At 44.0% G+C, this 24,436-nt stretch overlaps 2 protein-coding genes across 2 annotated transcripts in view; one reads left to right on the top strand and one right to left on the bottom strand.

Annotated features, from left to right (window-relative positions):
• Positions 1–1,470: 1,470 nt before the first annotated feature.
• On the top strand, positions 1,471–3,236 carry mos (v-mos Moloney murine sarcoma viral oncogene homolog). The gene has a single exon (XM_079181821.1). It carries the CDS (start codon positions 1,509–1,511, stop codon positions 2,523–2,525), a length of 1,017 nt encoding a protein of 338 aa, XP_079037947.1. The 5' UTR covers positions 1,471–1,508; the 3' UTR covers positions 2,526–3,236.
• A 4,316-nt stretch (positions 3,237–7,552) lies between these two features.
• steap2 (STEAP family member 2, metalloreductase) overlaps positions 7,553–24,436 on the bottom strand; it is a gene marked incomplete at both ends in the record, with an annotated part of 29,773 nt that continues 12,889 nt past the window's right edge. The window contains 4 exons of the mRNA XM_079181397.1: positions 7,553–7,846; positions 8,038–8,202; positions 13,764–14,291; positions 17,760–17,926. Of these exons, the coding sequence (XP_079037523.1) occupies positions 7,553–7,846; positions 8,038–8,202; positions 13,764–14,291; positions 17,760–17,926 (1,154 nt within the window). The remainder of the gene's footprint in view (positions 7,847–8,037; positions 8,203–13,763; positions 14,292–17,759; positions 17,927–24,436) is intronic.

The raw sequence follows: 24,436 nt of genomic DNA, 5'->3' as shown, positions 1-24,436 counted from the left end.
GAACTTTGAAGAGACTCAGGAAGGTCCTCAGCCTTCTTTATAATTCCACGTCCCTCTCAGTTGATGCCACGCCCCCCAGGCCAGATCAAGGCCAAAAGTCTGAAACTGAAAAAAAGATTTGAAACCGAAAAAATAGGATTTTAAATTGTACAAAAATATGATCTGAATCAGAAAATATAAAATCTGTAACTGAGAAATATAAGACCTAAAATATGAAAATAAAATAAATAAATATTCTAATAAAATAATATAATCAGAAATGAATCAAAGTTATATTCAACCCCAAAAACGTTTCCTTCACTTCTTTTTAGTTTGAATACATTGTTGTATTTTTCAAAGTTCAAGACCAATGTTTCTGTTTCAATTGTATCTTATTTGGCACATACTGTATACATTTATGCCAGATGTATGGTGCTGTGGAAGTGTGAAAATGATGCAGCTCAAATATGTTGTAGTTAAAACGGGATTAGATTTGGTAGTTATCTTACGCTGCTGTTCTCAGACATTGAAGTAATTAGTTTATTTAATCCTTTGGTAATGTCAAACAAACCCATTTCTATCTATTCTCTATTCCACTGTTCACATTTACAGAGGGCTGGGAGCTATCCCAACATGAAAGGTCACAAGTCTGATAAGTAATGTGTACAAAGCTCTAGTTGTCCATGCATCAAATTTCAACTGAGCCAGGCTGTATTTTATGCTGAAGGCCAACTAATTCTCTTTCCTGCTCTCACTGTGGTCTGTTGCCTTAACAGTCATGCTTCTCTCACTTTACTCTCATTAATCAATTCTGGACAGAGACACTGCAAAGGATCTCACATGTCTATATTGTTCTATGGATCAGACGAGGTCAACATGATCGTAAGGGAACAGAACAAAAGAATTAACACAGGTTTCCATGAACAGACTGATCGATGACGCAGCCCATTATGAGCTATCTTGTGTTATAATCTCCATCTTACACTGAAGTGGTGTTTAGAATGTGATCATCTGTTCCTGCATGCTGGAAAGGTCTTAGTGAAAACACTGAAAAGGACAAACTCAAGCTCTGAGCTGTGTAACGGGCTCCTCGGTGGAGCTCCCTCCCCCAAGCCTCATGCTGAATCCACTGAGTCACATTTGTTAGCTGCGCTTCTAAAACTGGACACTGCACAGAAGTGCCCAGCTGTCCAGCTGCTAATTAGGTAGCCCATGGCATGCGCACATGCAGTAGTTACTTTTTGACACAAATAAATATTATTGTGCTTTAATACCACAGGATGCAAAAAGTGTGTCATTTTACCCCGCCCTCCCCCACTACAGAGAGCGTAAACTGAGTTGAACCATCTGGGTGAACCCGTTGAACCCAAACAGAACGCATTACATACTCCTAAACACTAAGTGGCGGTGTGACTGGCTGGCAGGTTTTTGTGTGTGTGTCAGTGCTGAAAAGCTTTGAGACGACACAGCTGCTCATCAGTCAGCAGCAGACTTCAAGCTGCGCACACAACCAGCCTCCACCCAGCACGATGCCCTCTCCGATCCCCGTGACCCGCCTGCTGCCCAAAGATATCCTCCCCAGCCTGGACATCGGGACCTGCAGCAGTCCGCTAACCAAGTATTCCCTCGGTACCACCTTACAAGTCCCCGTTCAGAGACTCAACGGCAGAGTTGCCAGCCGGCTCTGGTCCACTGTGATACACTGGAAGGAACTGCGATCCCTGCAGCCTGTGGGCTCCGGAGGGTTCGGCTCCGTCTATAAGGCAGAGTACCTCGGGGACACCGTCGCGCTGAAGAGAGTCAAGAAGTGCACAAAGAACAAGCTGGCGTCCCGGCAGAGCTTCTGGGCCGAGCTGAACGCAGCACACCTGCGCCACCGAAACGTCGTGCGCGTCATCGCGGCGACCACCTGCGTACCGTCGGATTTTGGAGACGAAAGCAGCATTGGAACAATACTGATGGAGTTTGTGGGGAACATAAATCTGCAGCAGGTCATTTACGGGTGTGCAGAGCCGCTGGGGGAGGACAGGTGGCTCCGGTACTCCACAGACATTGTACGCGGCTTACGGTTCCTTCACTCCCACAGCGTTGTGCATCTGGACATAAAACCAGCCAACGTATTGGTGTCCAGTGGAGACGTCTGCAAAATTGCAGATTTCGGCTGTTCTCTCAAACTGGAAAATGGATGTGAAGTGAGCGCCATCAGCCCCCATCTGAGCCACGTTGGCGGCACGTACACTCACAGAGCTCCGGAACTGCTGAAGGGCGAGGGGCTGACTCCTAAAGCGGATATCTTTTCTTTCGGGATCACCTTGTGGCAGCTGATCACCAGAGAGCAGCCATACACCGGTGACAGGGAGCACGTGCTCTACGCGGTTGTGGCGCACAGCCTGCGTCCATCTGTTCAGGACCATCCGGTGTTTCAGTCGGAAAAGGGGCAGCTGTGTAGGACTGTGCTGAGCCGGTGCTGGAGCGCAGAGGGCTGCTGCAGACCCAGTGCCGAGGAGCTGCTGCCTCACCTGGAGCAGCTGCGCTCCCAGGTGTGACTGAGTTTTCTAACTGGTGCACAGATGTGCTGACAGCTGTGGGTATCATTACATGGACATGTTTTAGAACGATTTTGCAAGGCTCTGCTCTGCAGTGTCAACTTTACAGGACGAAGCAGTGGACTGCCCATTTCCCCTGGTCTCCTTGATGCCCACGAAGCTTTAGAAAAGCGAACCATGTAGTGCTCTCGTTTATCAGCGAAATTAGAATGTGCCTTACGAAATAATAACTAGACTACCATTTTAGGAAGTAGTGTTTCAGCTGGGCACGTTGTTAAAACCACGAGAAAGCACTTGTAATGCCAATCTACCGGTTAACAGGCTGGTGTAATCTGACTTCTTTCGAATGCAGATTTACTATTGGTGTCTTGAAAAAAGGCAGATCACTCCTTAGTTTAAAGCAAACCAACTTTGACTCAAGGAGTTGGTCTAGATACTTGTGTCCTTATTTCAACTTCATGGCAGAAGTTCTTGACTTGATGAGAGAAAATCAACTTTTTAAAACTACATTGTAAATTCACTGTTGGTTAAAGTCAAGGCTACAATTAGTCAGAACACTGCATATTACTGGTCCCTCTAAATACGAACCAACGTTTTAAAGTGAATTTAGTCCTGCACTGCATAACACTTCATTGTCGTAGAAAGAGTAGAACCCTCTTTCTCCTGTTGTTGGGTCCCTTGTGGCGTTATCCTGTAGAAAAGTATTTTCTTTTACAGCATTGAACTTTTTTTTAGAGTGGATTGTTTGACAACTCAAACAATCCACTAAGTTACTGTGAGTTTGTTTTAGCAAGTTTTCTTAAAATATGCAATCAATGTGTCGTGAACTGAGTTTTAGTTGCCATGATGAGATTGTATTGTGAGATTTAAGTGTGATAGGTTTCATTAAAATTATTTTTATACTATGTATTGTGCTTCTCAGCTCTTCCTCACATCATGCTTACAGGTCAATGGTTTGTCTGAGGGCTCACATGTACAGAAAGACCAACCCATTTACACCCATTCATTTTAGAGATTGTTTAACCAGCGCTGCTCTCAAACTGGGGAAACATCACAGGCATGTGAGGAACATAAGACGTCTTTTAGATGGGCTCTACCTTCCTTACATCCCGATGACTTGAAGTAAATGTCACATGAACACTGTTCCCCAAAGTCCTTTAACAGCTATTTGGATCAGCTTTGCAGAGAACACCACAGAGCCCTGTTTTACCTAGACGGTGGACCGTAAAAAGACCTGCCTCAGGTTTCTCTTCACTTATCCACACAACTCAGCTTATGAAACAGGCACGGTGGTCATACATGTTTTTAATTGTTAGGTCAACCTAAAAGTTTAACATTTCAATAGAAAGTGTACCAGTAAGTTTCTATATTTAGAAGAAGCTTAATTATTGTTTTACATCCTGGACAATAAAAATATACAAAAACTTTAGAATGAACGCGTTTATATCAAATGTACACTACCGTTCAAAAGTTTGGGGTCACCCAGACAATTTCGTGTCAATTTTCAGTTTCTTCGCAATTTCTCGCATGGAATAGCTTCATTTCTAACAACAAGAATAGACTGGCGAGTTTCACATGAAAGTTCTCTTTTTCTGGCCATGTTGAGAGTAGAATCGAACCCACAAATGTGATGCTCCAGATACTCCTATGTAGATATTTCATTAAAAACCAGACGTTTCCACCTAGAATAGTCATTAACCACATTAACAATGTATAGAGTGTATTTCTGATTAATTTAATGTTATCTTCATTGAAAGAAACAGTGCTTTTCTTTGAGAAATAAGGACATTTCTAAGTGACCCCAAACTTTTGAACGGTAGTGTACATGTGAATATTTTAAATCCATACTCGTCTTTTATATCCGCTTGGCATCAGATATTTGCTAAATCTTATTTGTTCAAAAGTGTAGTCCTCTTAGTGTTGAAACAGCCACCTGCTGGTCACAGACTAAAGACAGAGACCTGTCCGAACTTTTATGAATGTTAATGTGTGGCTGCAAGCTGATAAAAAGGACTATGAATTTGTTGACTGCTGTGATGCAGCCATGACACGGCTCCTTCCGGAGGCCTGCTATTGGCTGTGCTCAGGGGAGGGAATTATGGGTAGACATGTGTGTAGTCAAAATTTAACTCAGACTTTAATCAAAGTTCCTCATATATATATATATATATATATATATATATCAACGTTTAGGACCATTCTGAAGACTGACTGTTAGAAGTTGTAAACGTAGTGGCTCAGGTCCACATTGGAGACAGGATGTATGGGTAGGGGAAGAAATAGTCATTTAATTGAACAAATATTACAGTCAATTGCTAGACTCAGCATGAACGTTATGCGAGCAAGATGCTGCACTACCCTTCAAATATCAAATCAACCTTTCCTTTATCTTTCTTACAACTGCTTCACAAAATATCTTCAATAGACACACACACACACAATCAAATGAGTGGACAACAGATTACAGGTTACCTGCAGACTTAATGTGCTACATATGTGACAGACAGTTGTATAGGGTACAGTGCCTTGAAGCGCTGCATGGAGACGGCAAGGAAAAGTCAACCAGCACTAGGAATGAAAAAGAAACCAGATTCCTCATTTGGTTGTATAATGGGCATGGCTAAGTCTACTTTAGATATTGTTTTGATAAAAAAAAAGCCACATCTTTATCCTCAGTAAGTTCATAGCATATTGAAATGCTATAAACTTGAAATATTCCTCTTGTTCTCATGAGCAGCAGTGGTTGAATACAAGTTAGTCATCACTTACAATCACTGCAGACATGAAATAATTGTACTGTGAATAGTTACTGGAAACACCAATCATTACTATTCTGGACAACTAACATTCTGCTGTTTGTTAGAAAACCAGACTACAAACATATCTTACTGTCACTTTATAATAATACTGATACCAATATAATAATCATGGAGAGCAAAGTGAGTCTACTGATCATGGTATGATTCTCACTTTTCAATGAATGCTGTACTTTTGACAGCCTGTAGAAATATTCTATTTAAGTGAAGGGGGCTTATACTTTACTCCAATCTCTGAGCTGGTTGTGGTTTAATTAAAGATCAATTCTATTTTAATAATGAGAGACCCAATGCACCCCTGGCTTGTGACTACAAATTGTTTGATCATGTCAGTGTCTTGCTGGCAATTCAATGAAAGTTTTCTTTCCCATAATTTAGATGCTTTTCTGCCAAATGTGTTGCTACACTTGAGATTCAGTGATTGTTTTATGCAGATAGTTGTCTTTACTTTTACCTCAACTAACACAGTGAAAGAAAAGTGTTCCGTTAGTGGTGGCTCATTCACTGTGTGAAAATGACTCCATGATCAGAGTTAAATCCAGAGTAAAGGGACTGGGTTGGTCACTGGTCTATCTAAGTCCTGGTGAATTCATTGGCAAGATAAAGATTAGTAAACACAAAATACTTCCTGCATTGCAGCCACTGCTTTTTGGACAGTAGATCTGACATGCCTGAGATCGATGGTCCGTCACAGTGAACTTTCCTGTTATTGATACATTACTGCTGCATGGTAAAGCAAGTGTTATGACTTAGAGGATCACTAGCTCCACCCACTCCTGAGGGTGGAGCTGTACATTGTGTCTGTGTTTTTTTGTTGACTTGCAGGTGATTGGACTGGAGACTGATTCGGCCTGAGATAAGAAGGAACCTGTGGAGGCCGGCTCGCGCTCTCTTTTCTCTCCAGCTCCCAACCAGGCCGTGCTGCACTGCAGAGGGGGTCGCTATCCTACCGATCGGATTGACCAATCATAGAATATAGCCTAAGGCAGTCCGGGTAGTGGTAGGGGTGAGAAGCCCTTTTCGTTCATTTTGTTTTCTCCTGTTTTTTTCTGTTAGGGTGGAAGGTAAGCTGCCTGTATTTTCTTTTGTTTATTTTTGGAATAGGTAAGTTTGTATATTAATGAAGATTGATTTGTTTGTTTTGGGCCAGGCTCACCCTGACGCTTATTGCTACCACAACTGTTTTAATAAATAAATATTATGGACTGTATGGCAGCAGCACTGGCCATTATTGGGAGTAGGGGAGAGAAGGAGACCCATCGTTATGCTGCGCTCAGGTTTCCCTAGACCGGGTGTAACATCAGGGAAAGAATGATATAGTCTGAAATAATATATACTATATAAATAATATATACTATAATAATACCTCCTGTGTGTAAAACAAAAAGAAAGAATCTAAATCAACGTCACACGGATATGATTGATTAGAGCATGCCACTGTAAGTGGTAGAGTAATACAGACCTGACACAGATAATACGAACTAGTGACTGCCTCATAAATAAATGAGTTCTTCTTTGCCGTTTGCCAATTCGGTGTTCTGTGTTGTGAGCTGTAAGAATAAAAACCCTATTGAAAAGCTATTTGTATTTTATGAAATGTACCAACCTATCAACAGAAATACTGCACATAATTAAAGGGGTACTACAGCAATTTAGTATTGAACGTCCATTGGATTTAGAAAAAAAAAAGTCCATAAATATGTGCAGAAGAAGCCCTGATGTCAAGACTCTGGGCCCACCACCTCCAGTAATGTCAATCTGTGGTGTGTTTTCATGAGACCACCCCTGCCTGTAAACACCCACATCTTTAAAAGGCTTCCTGCGATATGTCTGTGTTCTCCATCCTCCTTGACATCACTATGACATCATCAGGGTTATGTTCCCGGACTTGACAAATTCAGAGCCACAGAAGACATTGTGCAACTGTTTTAACAGACTGAGCTAGTGCAATTAGTGGAGTCCCCCTTTAAAGTAACGATGAACACTGAGTGTCTCAGTGTAATGTCTGGAGAATATTCCATTTTACAATTTAGATGGACAAGCATAACATAATAGTCATACAAGGTCCGTAGTGATAATGAATAGTAACAGCTATTAAGTACACAATTCACAAAAACTGTTCACAGTTAAAAAGTAAGAATAATAGAATCATTGCTTCAATAAAACAGCTAACTATGACAGCATATGTGAATATCCCAATAAAGGAGCAAATCACATGATGGTAACTCTCTCAGGTGAAACGTGGGCAGCCGAGCCCACTGGCTCCAGGCGCTGGCAGCGGTAGCGACTGCTGTCCAGGCCCCGGCGGATCTGGTGAAGCTTGCGGGCCACACAGGGGAGCAGCATCAGCACCTTCCCAATTATGACACACACTGGCAGGGCCAGGGCCACCACGAAGCTGGGGGGCAGGTAGAAACGGTAAGCTTCCTCCTCAAAGGCTCGCTTCCAGCCAAACAGCAGGCCGTGGAAGGTAGCGATGAGCAGAGCGATGTAGCCCAGTGTGGACTGTAGCAAAGACAGGAAGACTCATGATGGTACATACATACAGCAAATACTAATAATAGTACACATCTTCTTAGATTACATTTTCTGAGGATATCATTATTAGAAGTCATAGAAAAAAAGACTCCCGTTATAACCCTAGAACTTTTGAAGTATTCTTCGGTATCTAAGTAATTCAGTGTCAGTGTTTGTACCTGTATGAAGCTGAACTCCCTCCAGTTGAGCGTGCTGTGGACAGAGGGAATGGAGGTGATGGCCAGGAGCGACAGCAGCCCAAGACTCATGATCCCAAAGGAAACGTACATCTCCACCCTCCACACCTCCTCCTCATTCCATGCATTCTCAACATTAGCATGGACCTGCCAACAAAAAGGATGCTCATGATGTAATTCAACACAATCATCGTCTTTCACTTTTTGTTTTATGCATGGCCAGATCAACCTGCAAAAGGTCAGCTGCTTTGCCCCTATAGTGTTTACAGGGATACCTGCAGGTTTGCTGTGTGTTACATTGAAAGTGCAAAAACTGAAATATTGAGGTTCTAAAACTAGATTTGTATTACCCCAAGACATAGTAATAAAACCTTAAAACCCTTCTGATGTCAGTATACTGAATATTGAGCATCAGTGGTATGTATTCCCAAAATAAAAGTTCAATTCATAAAACTCCACAGATGTGAGCATGGACCCTCATGGAGGTGAGCAGCATTTATGACAGTGCAGACTGGGTGTGCTTGTAGTGTGCTGATTTCACATGTGTAAACTGGTAGTGTGTACAGAATTTGGTTATGTATAAGTTGTGTGTACAGTTTTGAGATATTTGCCATTACTTACGTGTATTTGTGTTTCCATTTCCTTGGATGTATTCATTAGTGGAAATACATAAACTGTATTCCATCATTTTTATTTGATTTTTCAGGTAATATTTGCCCAAAGCCTGTCCAAAGCAGTGCAAGTGTGTAAGCTATATTGAGATCATCATGGTAAGTGATTGAAGACAGAAACACTGCCTCTTCACATTGCTCAGCTCTCAGTGACATGCAGTTATCAGATTTGAAAAAAATGTTACATTTTACTGCATACACTAAAATGTGAGACTAGTATATTCATAAATGAATCCATTTTGAACCTCCTGTCCATCAAATGGCTTTCTTTCTAAGAGTGAGATGAGAAGGTGGATATTAATCTCAAGTCTGTGTGTTTAGTACGGAATGGACACCGGAAGAGGAGATAGTTAGTCTTGTTTTACACAAAGACTGGACCCAGGGGAACCAGCTATCATGGCTCTGTCCAAAGTTATACAAGACTAGGTGGTAACCTAGTACATGGCCGTCAATGATCAATGTGCTAAATTGTGCCATATCGAAAAACAGAGATAGTTGGTGTGTCTATAATGGGAATTTCTGGATATTAAATGTCCATCCGCAATTTTCAGTAGTGGTCCCAGTAATATTTGTTCACTGAAGTAGAATCTCACTTGACATTGAGCTTTCAGTCAAATAAATGTGGGCTGCTTCAATTTAATGAGTTCAACAATATAATCATGTTATCTTCAATAATGAACTACTTCAGTGGATTACATCCTACTAAAATATGACCAAGTATATTTATCAGAGAGTGAGAAATTAAAGCCTGTCTCTAACATACACCTGCTTCAAATAAAGGCCTGGTACCCTCTGCAGTTGACGTAAGTAAAGGCTCTGGTCGCTATTACTGAATATATGGTAATTTAGTTAGTTTTCCAGTGACAGTAATAGCTGTCTTTTTAACAAACTAAGTTAGCACACCCACAGCCTAACAGCACCTATGCAATCATTTTAATTTAGGCTACAAAACTGTATCTGTCTAGATATTATGTGTATAGTCTTTTAGTCCCATGACAGCCATGTATGCATTAGGAAAGAGGATCAGGTGATTGATCACAGAAGTTTTTGTTTTCTTAAGTCATTTTTTTTTGTGGTGGCAAAGTCGTAACCAGCAGAATGGCCTTCTCATTTTAGAAGGAGCAACAGCCAGTGGATGAACTCCAACTAGAGCCAACAATGATGTAACTTCATCACTCACTTGGTTACAGACGTTTGCGTTTATATGTTATATGTTTATATGTATACTTGGGGAGTTTCTATTTCTCTACCATGTGTTTGCACCCTATTTCTGTTCGCTCCTCTGCTCGGTGGTCACGTAGACATTGGGTCACTCCCAGGTGCCGTGAACCCGCTAACCTCATCTATCCTACTCTCTCGGCTCATGGAGAGCAGTTGGTGGCGGGGGGACTATGGAATTGCCAGTCGGCAGTGCCGAAAGCTGAGTTCATCTCGGGCTATGCTTCCTTGCTCTCCCTTAACTTTCTTGCTCTAACTGAGACCTGGATCACACCAGAAAACACTACCACACCTGCAGCACTGTCGGATGTGTACTCTTTTTCTCACACTCCCAGAGCTGCGAGGCGGGGTGGTGGTACTGGCCTGCTAATTTCCCCTAAATGGAAATACTCTCCTGTCTCGGTTCCATGAGTTCTCCCCGTCCTCGTTCGAATTTCATGCTGTTACTGTCACTTATCCAGTCAAGCTCAACATTGCTGTTGTGTATCGCCCAACAGGGCCTCTTGGTGAGTTCTTGGAGGAGCTTGACACAATAGTCTCGCACTTCCATGACGATGGCTCCGCACTCATCTTGCTCGGCGACTTCAACATCCAGACTGATCAGCTAGAACCTCTTCTTTCCTTCCTCTCCTCCTTTGACCTTTACCACTCCCATTCTCCTCCTACCCACAAGGCCGGCAACCAGCTGGATCTTATCTTCACTAGACACTGTTCTACTGCCAACCTGTCTGTCACTCCTCTCCAGCTGTCTGACCACTACTTCATGGCCTACTCCCTCTCCCTCTCCTCTCCCTCTTTACGTCCACCACCTACCCACATGGTCTCTACCCGTAGTCATCTTCGATCCCTCTCCCCGGCTGATCTTTCCTCTTCTGTTACCTCTGCTCTCCCTGACCCTGCATCCTTCTCTCTCCTATCCCCTGATACTGCTACTAATCTCCTCCTTAGCACCCTTTCCTCTTCATTGGACAACCTCTGTCCCTTCACCTCCAGGCCTGCATGGCCAACTCCACCTGCCCCGTGGATGTCGGACTCAGTGCGTACTGATAGACGGAGTCTAAGAGAGGCTGAGCGTAAATGGAGAAAAGGCAAACTGCCGGAGGACCTTCTCAACTTCCAATCTCTTCTTTCCACTTTCTCTTCCTCTCTATTTACTGCCAAAGCTGCTTTCTTCCGCTCTAAAATCCTAACCTCTGCTTCCAATCCTAAAAAACTCTTCGAAACGTTCTCTTCACTCCTCCAACCCCCAACCCCTCCTCCTACTTCCTCCCTCTGCCCTGATGATTTCGCCAACTTCTTTGATAAGAAGGTAAACGATATCAGATCCTCCTTCTCTCCACTCCCCTGTCCACCCTCTCCCTCTATACCCTGTCCAGCTCTTCCCCCAACGGTCTCCCCCCACTCTCCATGCCCCAGCTTAGCTTATCTTGCACCCCTCTCTCCTAACGAGGTCCTCAAACTTGTTACATCAAACCGCCTCACCACGTGCTCTCTTGATCCGATCCCCTCCCCTCTTCTTCAGTCTATTGCGACTGAACTCCTTCCTTTCCTCACCCACCTCATCAACACATCTCTCGATTCAGGATGCTTTCCCACGGCTTTCAAGACTGCCAGAGTCACTCCCCTTCTGAAGAAACCATCACTTGACCCGTCTGACGTCAAGAACTTCAGACCGGTTTCTCTTCTACCCTTTCTATCCAAAACACTTGAGCGTGCTGTCTTCAACCAACTGTCTTCCTATCTCCATCAGAACAGCCTCTTGGACCCCCACCAGTCCGGGTTCAAAGTGGGTCACTCGATTGAGACAGCCCTCCTTGCGGTGACGGAGTCCCTTCACACCGCAAGAGCTAACTCTCTCTCCTCTGTCCTGATTCTCCTGGACCTATCTGCAGCATTTGACACTGTGAACCACCAGATCCTCCTCTCCACCCTCAAGGGGATGGGCGTCTCAGGCTCTGCACTCTCCCTGTTTGCATCCTACCTGACAGGTCGATCCTACCAGGTGACATGGAGGGGGACCGTGTCGGAACCACGCTTGCTGACTACGGGGGTTCCGCAAGGTTCAGTCCTGGGCCCCCTTCACTTCTCGCTCTACACAACATCTCTGGGTTCTGTTATTCGCTCACATGACTTTTCTTACCATTGTTATGCCGATGACACCCAACTGGTCTTGTCATTTCCTCCTGGTGACACTCAAGTGGAGGTACGCATAGCTGCGTGCTTGGCCGACATCTCGAAGTGGATGACGACACACCACCTCAAGCTCAACCTCGACAAAACCGAGCTACTGTTCCTCCCGGGAAAGGATTGCCCGCACCGAGACCTGTCCATCACCATGGAAGATACCGTGGTGAGGCCAACTCGGACTGCGAGGAACCTGGGTGTGACCCTGGATGACCAACTGTCGTTCTCAGCAAATATCGCATCGGTTACACGCTCCTGTAGATTCCTGCTCTACAACATCAGGAGGATTCGCCCCTTCCTCACTGAGGAGACGGCGCAGGTGCTCATCCAGACTCTTGTCATCTCCCGCCTGGACTACTGCAACTCTCTACTTGCTGGAGCCACAGCGTCGGCCATCAGACCGCTGGAGCTTGTCCAGAAAGCTGCAGCTCGTCTGGTGTTCGAGCGCCCCAAGTTCTCCCACACAACTTCCCTTCTCCGTTCTCTACACTGGCTACCTGTAAGAGCTCACATCCAGTTTAAGACGCTAGTGCTAGCCTACAGGGCAGTGAAAGGTACAGCTCCTTCCTATCTCCAGGCCATGGTCAAGCCCTACACCCCCGCCCGACCACTTCGCTCTGCTGCATCAGGGCGACTGGTTCCCCCGTCGCTCAGAGGTCCCTGCGGCCGATCTACCCGGTTACGGCTTTTCTCTGTCCTGGCCCCACAGTGGTGGAATGAACTCCCCACTGACGTCAGGACAGCAGAGTCGCTGCCCATCTTTCGGCGCAGGCTGAAAACTCACCTCTTCAAGAAGTACTACCCTGAGCCTTCCACTTAGCACTTATTTTATTCGTATTAGTTTGTTGCACTTATTGTAATCGTATTAGTTCGTTGAACTTATTGTATTGTGGGTTTGCTCGTTGTACTTATTGTATGTTTGTTTCTGCACTGTACGTTTGCCCTGGTTTATGCTCTTAGATACTTGTTTAGCAAAGGATATGCACTTATGACTTCTGGTGACTAGTAGTTCTCTTGAATACCGATGTTGAACACACTTCTTGTAAGTCGCTTTGGATAAAAGCGTCTGCTAAATGACTGTAATGTAATGTAATGTAATGTCCCCACTCTGCTGTGGTCCAGCAAACTTACATCTTCATACCAACACCTCTTAAGCTTACTGATTAACATGTCATTAATATTCTCTTTATGTTGTACACAGAGATGTCAAATTGAGAATTTGTGGCTGTAGGGAGAGTCATTAGCTGTTATTTTCTGATGAACACCAGTGTATCATCCACCTATTACTTCTGTGCAGCATCTCTACCTATAGTGCTTGTTACCAGATACAGTTTTGTTTTTTTACAGGCTTAATGTTTCCCAAACCTGTCAACCTCACTGTGACGACGAGCCTTCAGGAGCTAAGCTTTTGCTAAGCTAGCCTAAATACACTGTACTTAAAGGACAGACACAGACAGAGAGATTCATGTTGATCTCCTCCTTTCACTGGTATCATTGGAGCAAATCATTATATTTCTCAAAATGTTGAGCTATTCCTTTAATTTTGATGAAAAAAGCCAGCTTTATGTGGGTGGACAGTCAAATGAATGAGTATCAGTGTGTGGACATGGTGTTAGAGCCTTACACCCCACTGACCTGCTGGTAGGCAGTGTTGAGCAGCAGGTACCTCTCAGACCTCCTCATGGGCAGACAGAGGCTGTAGACAACATGGACAGCAGCCAGGAAGAAGCTGAGGAGACCCAGCTGTTTCCGGCTCTGCAGCCAGCCCTCCAGCCAGTGTGGGAAATGCCTGTACTTGGTACCATAGTAGAGCTGGTGGGCGGCTGCCAGCTGGCCTGCCAAGTACACCAGGGCCAAGAGAGTAATGGCAACAGTGGGCAGTGTCCTGTTCACCATCTCTATGGGAATCTTGTAGAAGTCACTCTGCTTGTATTTCACATATGGGTGGATGATATCTCGTACAAAAGAGTAAGCAAAAAAGAAGATGGAGAGGGCTACGGCAGCAAGGACGGGGCCCTTCCAGCCAGGAAATAACTGTATGGGAATGTTCTCAATATCCCGCGAGGAAGACAGGGTGCCCATATCCACCGGCAGGAAGTTGAGCTGGCGGGCTAATTCCATAATCTGCTGTCGAGCCTCCACCGAGTCGCTGCAGATAAACACCTACACAGAGCCAGCATCACAGAGAGGAAGATGGGTTAGACATACAGTGAAGACAACCAGGAAGGGTGGTGAGCACAGAGAGGTGAGGACATCTGCTGCTGGAAATAGTCCCCAGCAAATGCACTTAGTCCTCCTGTTTGAGTGACGGTTGCAAAACACTTGTGTCTGGCTGTTTTAGGAAATTACTGAACTATTTTCAAAACCAAAACTATATATCTGTGAACTGTTTTTAAAGATGCAGGTCTACAGTAAGACACAATAACAAGTTGTTGGTTATGCCCTTGCATGGGATTTGTTGACAGAAGATAAATATAGACTAATTCATATAAAAGCCTTGCAGCAGTTTAATTTGTGCTCTCCCTGTATATGCAATCTTATTTCCTTCATTCAACCTAATTCTCTTAACACTGGTGGTATAAAAATATTGTTTGGTTTCAGCTACTATTACTGTACGTCATGTCTTATTTTGAGGATATCTGAAAACAAGTTGGTTTGTATTTGTTACCCTTTGTCACAGAACTGTGAACCGTTAAACAAGTAAAACATATGTACCCTTCTTGACTTGTTTCATTTGAATAGATTTAAGAGTCCTGGATAGGTAAAACACCAGCATTGCACAAGAAAAGGAGCAGGGGAAATCCTTGTTACCAGTTCCTAGGTTTTGACCTGCTCACCAGCACCGCCCTCTTGGATTGACGTGACTGTGCAGACTGCCTTCCTGTTGCCATGCTGTAAGTTAGCTCCTGCCTCAAGTAAAGTGTCCCTTCGTCTTCCTACCTGCTTGCCTTGTCAGTATTTGTCTGTATATGTCTGTACATATCATCTGTCATCTGTCAATATAAATCCTCTACACTGTTTATACACTATATAGACATCCTTACATGCACATAATGTACATAATCATCCAGTCCATGTATCTCTAACTATCCATTTATATATTCAGTATTGATTTCTTTGCTCTATTTGCATTGTTTACAACATACAGAACACTTGACTTGGATATAGATGTTTCATTTTTTATTTTATTGTGTACATAACAGTCCTGTCTATTCTTTACCTTTATCCATCCAGCTTTGTTGTCCTTGTCCCTGACTGTTATTTCTATTTCTGTGTAAAAACATTGAGAGAGATACAACTTGGCCAGTAAAGCTAATTCTGATTATTTGTTGCTGGAATTCTCAGACAGTGACTCCCTGAGGGCTGTAGACCTCCTGGTGAGCCACTGATCTAAAGGAAGGATGGGACTTTAAAGTTGGCCTCACCTGTTCATTACACCAGCAAATACATTGTAATCTCTTGCTGCAGTGTTCCTGACAGCAGGAGTTCTCCATGAAACCCATGCATTTAATTTTAGGTTGAAGAAGCTTCGTAATTGCAGGACTGAAGTTGTGCCCTGCAGTTTTATAATCCAAACCATGAATAAGGAAGCTGACTGGCTGGGGGATTATTTGAGAAGTTTTTCTATTATTGTGACTTTCCTGTATAGGAATTTATTTGCTCTGGAAAGGCTCACAAAGCTTCTTTTTTTAATAACCGTGCCTAAATTATAACAGTATTAATGTGTCAGAGAGCACGCAAAGCAGTCGCACAGTACTGTCACTGTCTCCGTCACATACAGAACGTTGGCTGCCATCTCTCCCATCACAGAAGACATGGAGCCGATCAAATCATGATGTCTATAGCCTTAGTTGAAGGCTGTTCCACTTCTTTCCAAAGAATACTGACTTGTTTCAACTTCTACTGAAACAAAATGTATTAAAGCACAGGGGTGTACTATGAAGCATGTCCAACATAGCCGGGCTTTATTTGCACTCGACAAAACCTTAAAGCGATAACGGGAATCATGACGGCGGTTATCTGTCTTTGTTAAGCAGGTTTTCTTCATCAGACTCTGAGCGGGTTCCCCATCATTTGAGTCTTCTACCTCACAAAATGGACCCATCATGTACCACCGACTTTAGTCAAGAGGATACTTATGAATAATATAAAAACAATGTATAGCTAAATATAACGCTGTTTCAGCAGATAAGGCAAGAGAGGAGTGCTTGACGCCTTCTGTTTATTTCTAACTTGACAGCTGCCCATTCTCTGGCTCTTAAACTCAAACTTTATATTACATAGTCATATACATACAAGTACTTACATGAAATTTGACCTCTGCATTTAACCCATCCTCAGCACCTAGGAGCTGTGAGCTGCTGTGAAGTGCCCGGCAAGTAACTTGGGGTTCAGCATCTCGCTCAAGGACACGTGGACAGTAGGAGCCTGGGATCAAACCGCCGACCTTGTGGTTAAAGGACATACTATCTACGATTTTAAAGAAGGTTTCTTTTATAACCAGCATGGACAAATGGCCAGAGAACACTACAAACATATTCAGCACTTCACTCAGAGCAAGAACAACCGTGAACAGCCCGGCATACAGTGTCCTTTTTCAGATTCTCTGCACCATCAACTGAATGCATGTTCCCCTGGCAAAACAATGCAACGCGATGCAGACAGTTTGCACTACTGTAAGTGCACGTCTTCGTTCTGTGGCTTATTAATACACGGCTCAACAAGTTTGCATACATAACATGTTTTCTCAGCTGACAATCTATATTGTTCATCGAGAATATGGTGATGAAAAGCCAACTATTCTCTAAACACTCCTCCCCCAGAACAGAACCTTCTTTTCATTCTGAAACTCTGAACAGAACCTCCTCTGGAGCAGATTAGGTGAGCAGAATAAGAAATCATGGCGATCTAGCCAGGTTAAAAGAGAGCCATCTTTGTGACATTAAAAAATTCTTAACATACTGGATAACCCACTAATCTCTCCTCATAGTGCACCCCTCTGTCAACCGTGACTCCTGACACTTGGAATAGAGTTCTGATGAAATTATAAGAACTTCAACTACAAGCTGGTTTTGGAGATTTCAACCACAAGTTGTGGCCTTCCTCGGGCAATCGAATATGCTCAGTTGTCATGAAGCTGGCTTAGGTGTCATCACATGACTCACAGTGAGCGTGGAACCACAGTCACATGAACAGTTGTTGTATTTGTGTGAAGATGGTAATCCCCATTCTCTGGAGGCAGATGTAAATGAGCTCCCTGATCTTCCTCCAGTTGTCCACTGACTCCTGGTGCATGACCTTTGACCTCTTCCCAGTGGATGCTGAGAGTGGTTTTGGTCTGGTGTTCACAGACAGCTGAAGTTGTCTGTGTTTATCCACTCACTTGTCCTGGGTCCTTGAAGTTAGTGGACGTCCAGAGAAAGATCCGGGAGGACATTCACATCAACAGGGATCATCTTTGAACAGAGACAACCAGCTGTTCTCATGTGACTGACGGTCCATACTTAAGGGACTTAATGATTGCAGAGCCGTTTCAGATAGATAAAGTGAAAAGCCACTGAAATATCCAGAAGAAGCATGTAAGTGGACCTTGATTAGTTTTTTCAAATAGTAGAACATAATTGATTGTACCTGTGTGCTGGCATCTTTGGGGCAGCTCTGCTGCATTGCCCAGGCTGAGATTACGTTGAAGCCTTTGACTGCAATGGAGTCTGGCAGCAGTGAAGCCAGATACTCAGCGTTAGACTCTGGATACTGGTTCACCCTCCTGTTGTTACTCACATCCACCAGGATCTTGCCTGCAGAACAACAAGACAAAATCATGATTTCTCTAGTTAAAGACATTCATATATACTAAACTGTCAGCTGCACAATACCTTTCTCAACTATTTGGGATTGTATGAGTGAACTATGTGCAATATTAGATAGTATAACCCTCCTTGGCGTTGCCTCTGACTTTAACTACTGTTTTTGTCGGCAGCATGTAGTATGAATGCAAATGCTTAAAATTATAGTGCATCATTGCATATGTATGAGGTGCTTCAGTGCAGTCACTCTAATCATAATTATTACTATTTTGCATCTTATTGAGGATCTAGACTGAAGTTCAAAACCTATTCTGCCTTCAATAATTTGCAATGTAGGTCTAAGTATTGTGTACTTTTGTTATATTATGGTGTCTGTAAGTCTATCTTCATTAGATACTCACCGCAGTCAAACACAATCATTCCCTCTGCCTACACTGCCCATAGAGAGATCCATCTAGATTTTAAGGGATGAGGAGGAAAAAGTCCTCAGTTCTCTTTCTCTGTAAGATGCATCTGAAAATTCAGCTGAGGCTAATATGAGCCTTCAACAGTCTGAGGTCCTAAAATCCTCCAGAATAAGTCTTTTTGAGTCACTATTTCTCTGCTGCAGCTCAGCAACAAAACATAAATAAGCAACTTTGTTCCAAAAAAAGTGTATTTGGAAGATCCTCAGTAATTTGTATGCCTCAGACTGCTGATGATCTTCAACTGAACTTTATAATGTGGATATTGTCCCTTATTTCTCACATTGAAATCATACTGCAAAGGGATCCCTTAATGGACAGAAGGAGAGATTAAGGAGGCCAAATCATCTTTCAATATGGCATGTGGGTATTAAGATAAACTTGAAAAGAACCTTTTCTTTAATATAGAGCAAACTCATTATAGTGTAGTGGTTTACCAGTCTATTAGACTACCTTGTCTATTAAACATACTACTTTCCTTCAGTCAGCCATTGCTTTGCTGTTTTGTGTATAGAGGTATTGGAGCAACACAACTGAGCACCTGTGATAGTGGAATTTGTAGTTGTAGAAAACAGTCACATGTGTATCAATAAATGTGAAGTCACAGAAAAATGTTACACAACAGTTACACCTTCTCAAATTCTTCATTGCGGGTGTACAAATCCTTCTCTACTGCAGTGAATATGGTGCAAAACACATTCACACACCGTGTCAAAAAATGTGAAGTTGTGGACAAAGGAAAACACAAGTCAATCATTACAGGTGCTTGAATCTGCCGCTAAGAGCCTCAAATGCTTCTTTTTCGCTCACAAATGAGTGATTTGTGTACCTGTAGAGTCAGAGCGGGCGCTCCTTTCTGGCATATAATAATATGCACTATACATTTTATTATATAGTGCTTTAAAAGGCACTCAAAGACACTTTACATGGTAAAAACAGAAACAATAAAAGTAATTATAACAAGAACAAAATAGATGACATCATAACAGTAAGGAACAACACAAAAAAAAGAAAAAAGAAACATACATAACTAGGTTCACAGGTTAAAAGCAGATTTAAATAGATGAGTTTTGAAAGTGGCGAGTGACGGAGAATGTCTGAGGTGCTGGGGGAGGGAGCTCCAGAGGGAGGGGGCAGAAAGAGAAGGCCTTGTCGCCCCCAGGTCAGATACTTGGACAGAGTAGGGGGGGGTAAGGAGGTTGGCATCGGCGGATCTGAGGTTGCGGTTGGGAGCATGTCAATGCAGGAGGTCTGAAAGGTATGAAGGGGTGAGGTTGGAAAGGGCTTTATATGTGATGAGAAGAATATTGAACTGGATTCTTTGCTGTATGGGGTTTTGAAGGACTGGGGTGATGTGATCTCTGGTGGACTGGGAGAGCAGACGGGCTGCTGAGTTCTGGATGTATTATAGTTTGTTGATGATTTTGATGGATGAGCCATACAGGATGCTGTTGCAGTCGTCCAGTCGTCCAGTCGAGAGGGTGATGAATGCGTGGATGAGTGTTTCAGCGGCAAATAGATTTAATAGATAAAACCCAATCGTTGCAAAGTAATATCAGGTCTTTGTCTGGTTAGGCTAATTGTATTAAGCATTTTTTTTTATATTGTCTCATTTCGAATTTCCTCAAAGGATGACAATGAAGAAGGCACACTTCTGTCAGAGGGGGCAACTTTTTATTTTAAGATTTTTAGCGCTGAGAATTACTGAATTTATGGCAAATATAGCAACAGCAATCACAATCAGATTTAAAGGCCAAGTGTGTACACATGTTGCTCTACATGTACAAACAACACAGAAAGAGACACGTGGGGGCAAAAAGGGCAACAGGGGATGGAACCAAATGCAGCTAGACACGGGAGCATACGGATATTTAACAGTGATTTTAATAAAGAATAGACCAAAACAAATTTTACAAAGGCGAGTCCAAAAGTGAGTAACTATAAAATCTAGTCCAGTCTGGTTTGTTCCAGAAGGGAACAATGGAGACACGAAGCTGCAGTATGAGGGGGGCCGGACAGGGGCGAAGCAGGGAACCCCAGACTCATGGCCTGGGGGCAAGTCAGACAGGCAGAACCAGACAACCAAGCTGGACAATCAGGCTGAATGAGCTGCTCCGGAGGACGGGAATGAGGACGTCCAGGCTGGCTGGGTTGGCCTGGAGGTCGGGGCTCTGGAGACTGGGTTTTTGGGGTTCGGGGCTCTGGAGACAGGGTCTATGGGGGTCGGAGCTCTGGAGACTGGAGTTCTGTATCGGCAGCAGCTGGAACAGGGGTTTGCTGCAGCCCATCTGGATCAGGAACCGAGAGAAGCTGTGGCCGAGCGGTATTAAGAACTGGGGAACGCTATGGCCCAGCTGGAATAGGAACCAGAGATCGATGCAGCCAAACAGGAACAGAAGCAAGAGAACCGCCGACATGAATCGTGAAGCAGGAGTATTTTCATAATGTTTTCATAGTCTATCATTGCTTCTGTAATTGCTCACAATTATCATATTGTAATCAGTGACGTCATGCACATCGTATATCAAAGGGGTATCAGATCCATCGCATTGCTAATTCTCAGGTCACCGCTGACCCCTTTTGGTTAAAATCCATTCAATGTCTTGAGTCTTGTCTTGGAGTGATGTATGATTCATTAAGAGTGGCATGTAATGGAGACTTTCTGCTGAGCCAAATCTATATCATTTCCTGCCTGTTATTCAAGTAGCCACGTAGCCACTTAGTCTAAGTGTAACATAGTTGAACACGTTCAGATTAAATCCCGCTAAATGGGAAAACTACGCCACCTGCTGTTGTAAATATGTACCTGCACTGAATAAGTAGACGCAAAGGACTATGGGTAATCCTCAACGCAACGGAGGATTCACGACTAGACAGAGCATGCGCAGAAATGATGACCATTCTACTGTTTCCTTTGTGATGAATGCAGATTTGGAATACACCTGATGTTACCACAAGCCACCAGCTCCAGGAGATTCAATTAGCCAGGAGACATCTTTCAGAGGTTACATTGGTGCCGTGACCCGTCCTTGACTACGCAGGACCGGGCAGATGTCTTCTCACCACTGCATCGTTTTGGAGCTGCAATTCTTTGTTTGGTGTATCTGACTGTCAGGTTTATTTAGCTAACAACAGCCTTATTCCCTTGAGACTGTATGAGACTGAGTGGGTATTTTGCTATTAAGTATGAGTCTCAATGAATTTGGTACCTTCGATATGACTCCTATCAGTTTTGGCAGGGGTAGGGGGCTGCGTGCCACACCTGTTCCATTTTCACTAGGTGAACGTCAGGTGGGGGATAGAACAGCTTTTGGTGAGGATTCAGTGCACAGTCCTTTCAGACGTAGGGAAGTAGTGACACCTCAGAGTCAGCCTATAGTTCAGTTACATCCACCACAGTGCTCTAGTACATCAGTTCCAGACCCTCCCCCTGATGATGTGAGACTAGTTGACCAAATGAGCACTATTGTGTAGCAGATAGGGCAGCAGCTAGCTGATAGCATTATGTCACGCCTCAACACATCAAGCCCTACAGCCTCTGTGCCTACAAGTCATGAAGAAACCTTCCAAAAGAAAGACTCCAGCCGCACACTGGATCTCTCCCAAGTCCAGCTGGTGACTCAGAGAGGAGTCAAGGACCCATCTGTATTCCGAGGGGAGAGTTCAGATACACTGGCTGTTGATGAATGGGAAGTCAATGAAAAATTACATCAGAAAGAGTAGTGTTCAGCTCGAGAATCAGGCTGAGGAAATTCTCATCCACCTGAGAGGCAGAGCAAAAGACGTTGTGAGATTTGGAATAAGAAATGGTGAAGTTGATGTCCGGCATAACCCACAGGCCATCTATGGACTCCTGCGCAGACATTTCAGTACGAGCCATTGCTCCTCTGTGCCTCTGGCTGACTTTTATTCCACCACGGCAAAAGAACAGGAGGATCCATGTGAGTATTGGCTTAGACTGAACCGAGCAGCTGATGTTGCTGTGGTCTTGAAGAGCAGGGTAAAACGTTTGACAACCCCAGTGTTGAAGTCACACGGATGTTCATCAGACACTGCCCCAGTAAAGATCTAGCTCTTACCTTTAGGTCCAAGACAATGGATAAATGGTCAGCTCGTGAAGTTCAGGAAGTGTTAGATGAATACCATCTAGAGAAGGGACTCAGGTCTTCTACAGAGGGGGGTAGCAGAATCAACATGAATAAAGTTGAGGTTAGCGCTAATGCTATTTCAGTTTCAGACATCCCTGAACAGAAAAAGGCTGTGAGTCAAGAGACCTCTACTCTGAGAAAGTGTTGCTTCAGGGCCCGGGTTATGCTCAAGCCAACAAAAAGCCACATACCAATAACAGGCTTCCAAGAGTTGAGGGATTAAATGAGATGCCATGTTCCATATGTAAAGACAGCTCTGACTCTGCCCTCACACACTGTCGCGAGAACAGGCTCTGTTTCCTGTGTCACTTACCTGGCCACCCAAGACGCAACTGCCCAGAGGGAAGACGTCCTTCTGACTATGGTCAGCAGGGAAACTGAATGATCTGAGTGCAGGGGAGGACAGCGCAGATCAAGTGAATGAACCTCCCACCTTGGATTTGACAGACATTGATGATTATGAGACTTTGTATCACACCTACAGCAGCATAGTGCCATCACAAAAAACACTGATTGTGCAAGGCTTGCAGAGACTCTCAAAGACTGACAACCTATTCTACACAGATGTGACTACTGATGGCGGGCATGTTCTCAGAGCATTAATAGACAGTGGATCTATGGCATGCACTATAAATGAGGCAGCTGCCACAAAACGTTCACAGTCCATCCCTAACATTGAAAAGAATTCAGCTGAGGACTTTGTCATTGTTGGCTGTGGGGGTCACTTGATCACACCTTCTGCCATGTATGTCCTCACTGCATCAGTTTATGGCAATAAAGTGATAATTCCTGTTCTAGTTGTGCCAGGCCAAACTGATGAAATGATTCTCGGCAGCAATGCCATCAAGTGGCTCATACCACGGATGAAAGAAACTGTTAGTGGCCAAAACATCACGTCTCCAGTGAACAGTGCTCCACATGATAAGTTGCCCCATTTGGCCTCCCTACTGTCCTACTCGGATGAATGGGAAGGCTGTGCAATGCCAGACAGAATCGGCACGGCTAAACTCAAAAGATGTGTCACTCTACAGCCGATGTCTGAACATTTAGTGTGGGCTAAACTGCCTGCATCTGACATCTCTGCGGTGGGGAGTACGGTCATCATTGAACCCACCCAGTCCAAAGCCAGGCCTGCACAAATTATGGTGGGGAGAGTTGTTACTTACTTATGGGGAGATGGCTGGGTTCCAGTCAAAATAGTAAATCCCACTGACAAGCCTCTCACCATTAAAAGAAATGCAAAGGTTGCAGATGTGTCCCCCTGTCTTTCTGTGCAGGACTTACCTGAACCCGATCGCATCCAATCCAGTGCGCAATACACACAGCGCTCACCACCTGCACCAAGGTCGGAAGAGGAGATATCGCGCATCCTAAATGACATGGGCCTGCAGGACGTGGATCTCTCATCTTGTGAAGTTTCCCTCGAATGGAAGGATAAGCTGCTGCAGCTCATTGAGCAGTATGAGTCCACCTTTTCGAGGCACAAAATGGACTGTGGTGAGGCGACAGATTTTGTTCACAGAATCCGCTTAGTGGATGACAAGCCCTTCAGACTTCCATTCAGGCGGGTCCCACCGTGCCATCTCAGAGCGAGTAATCATCTCCCCTCGTCCTGGTTGTCAAGCCGACAAGTGATCTTCGCATCTGCAATGACTTCAGGTGGTTGAACGCAAGAACAGTGAAGGACACACATCCGTTGCCTCATCAGACAGACTCCCTTGCTGCACTTGGTGGCAATGTGTTCTTCTCCACAATGGACCTCACATCAGGGTTCTACAATGTCAGGCTGCACGAGGACGACAATAAATACACAGCGTTTTCCTCCCCATTCAGTCTTCATGAGTATAACAGGATGCCCCAGGGCCTGACAAACAGTCCTGCCACATTTA

Source organism: Pholis gunnellus (assembly GCF_910591455.1).
Source record: "Pholis gunnellus genome assembly, chromosome: 20".
In the NCBI taxonomy this organism is placed as follows: Eukaryota; Metazoa; Chordata; class Actinopteri; order Perciformes; family Pholidae; genus Pholis; species Pholis gunnellus.
Note: the sequence above shows the minus strand (reverse complement) of the source record. Positions and strands in the feature narration are given on the sequence as shown.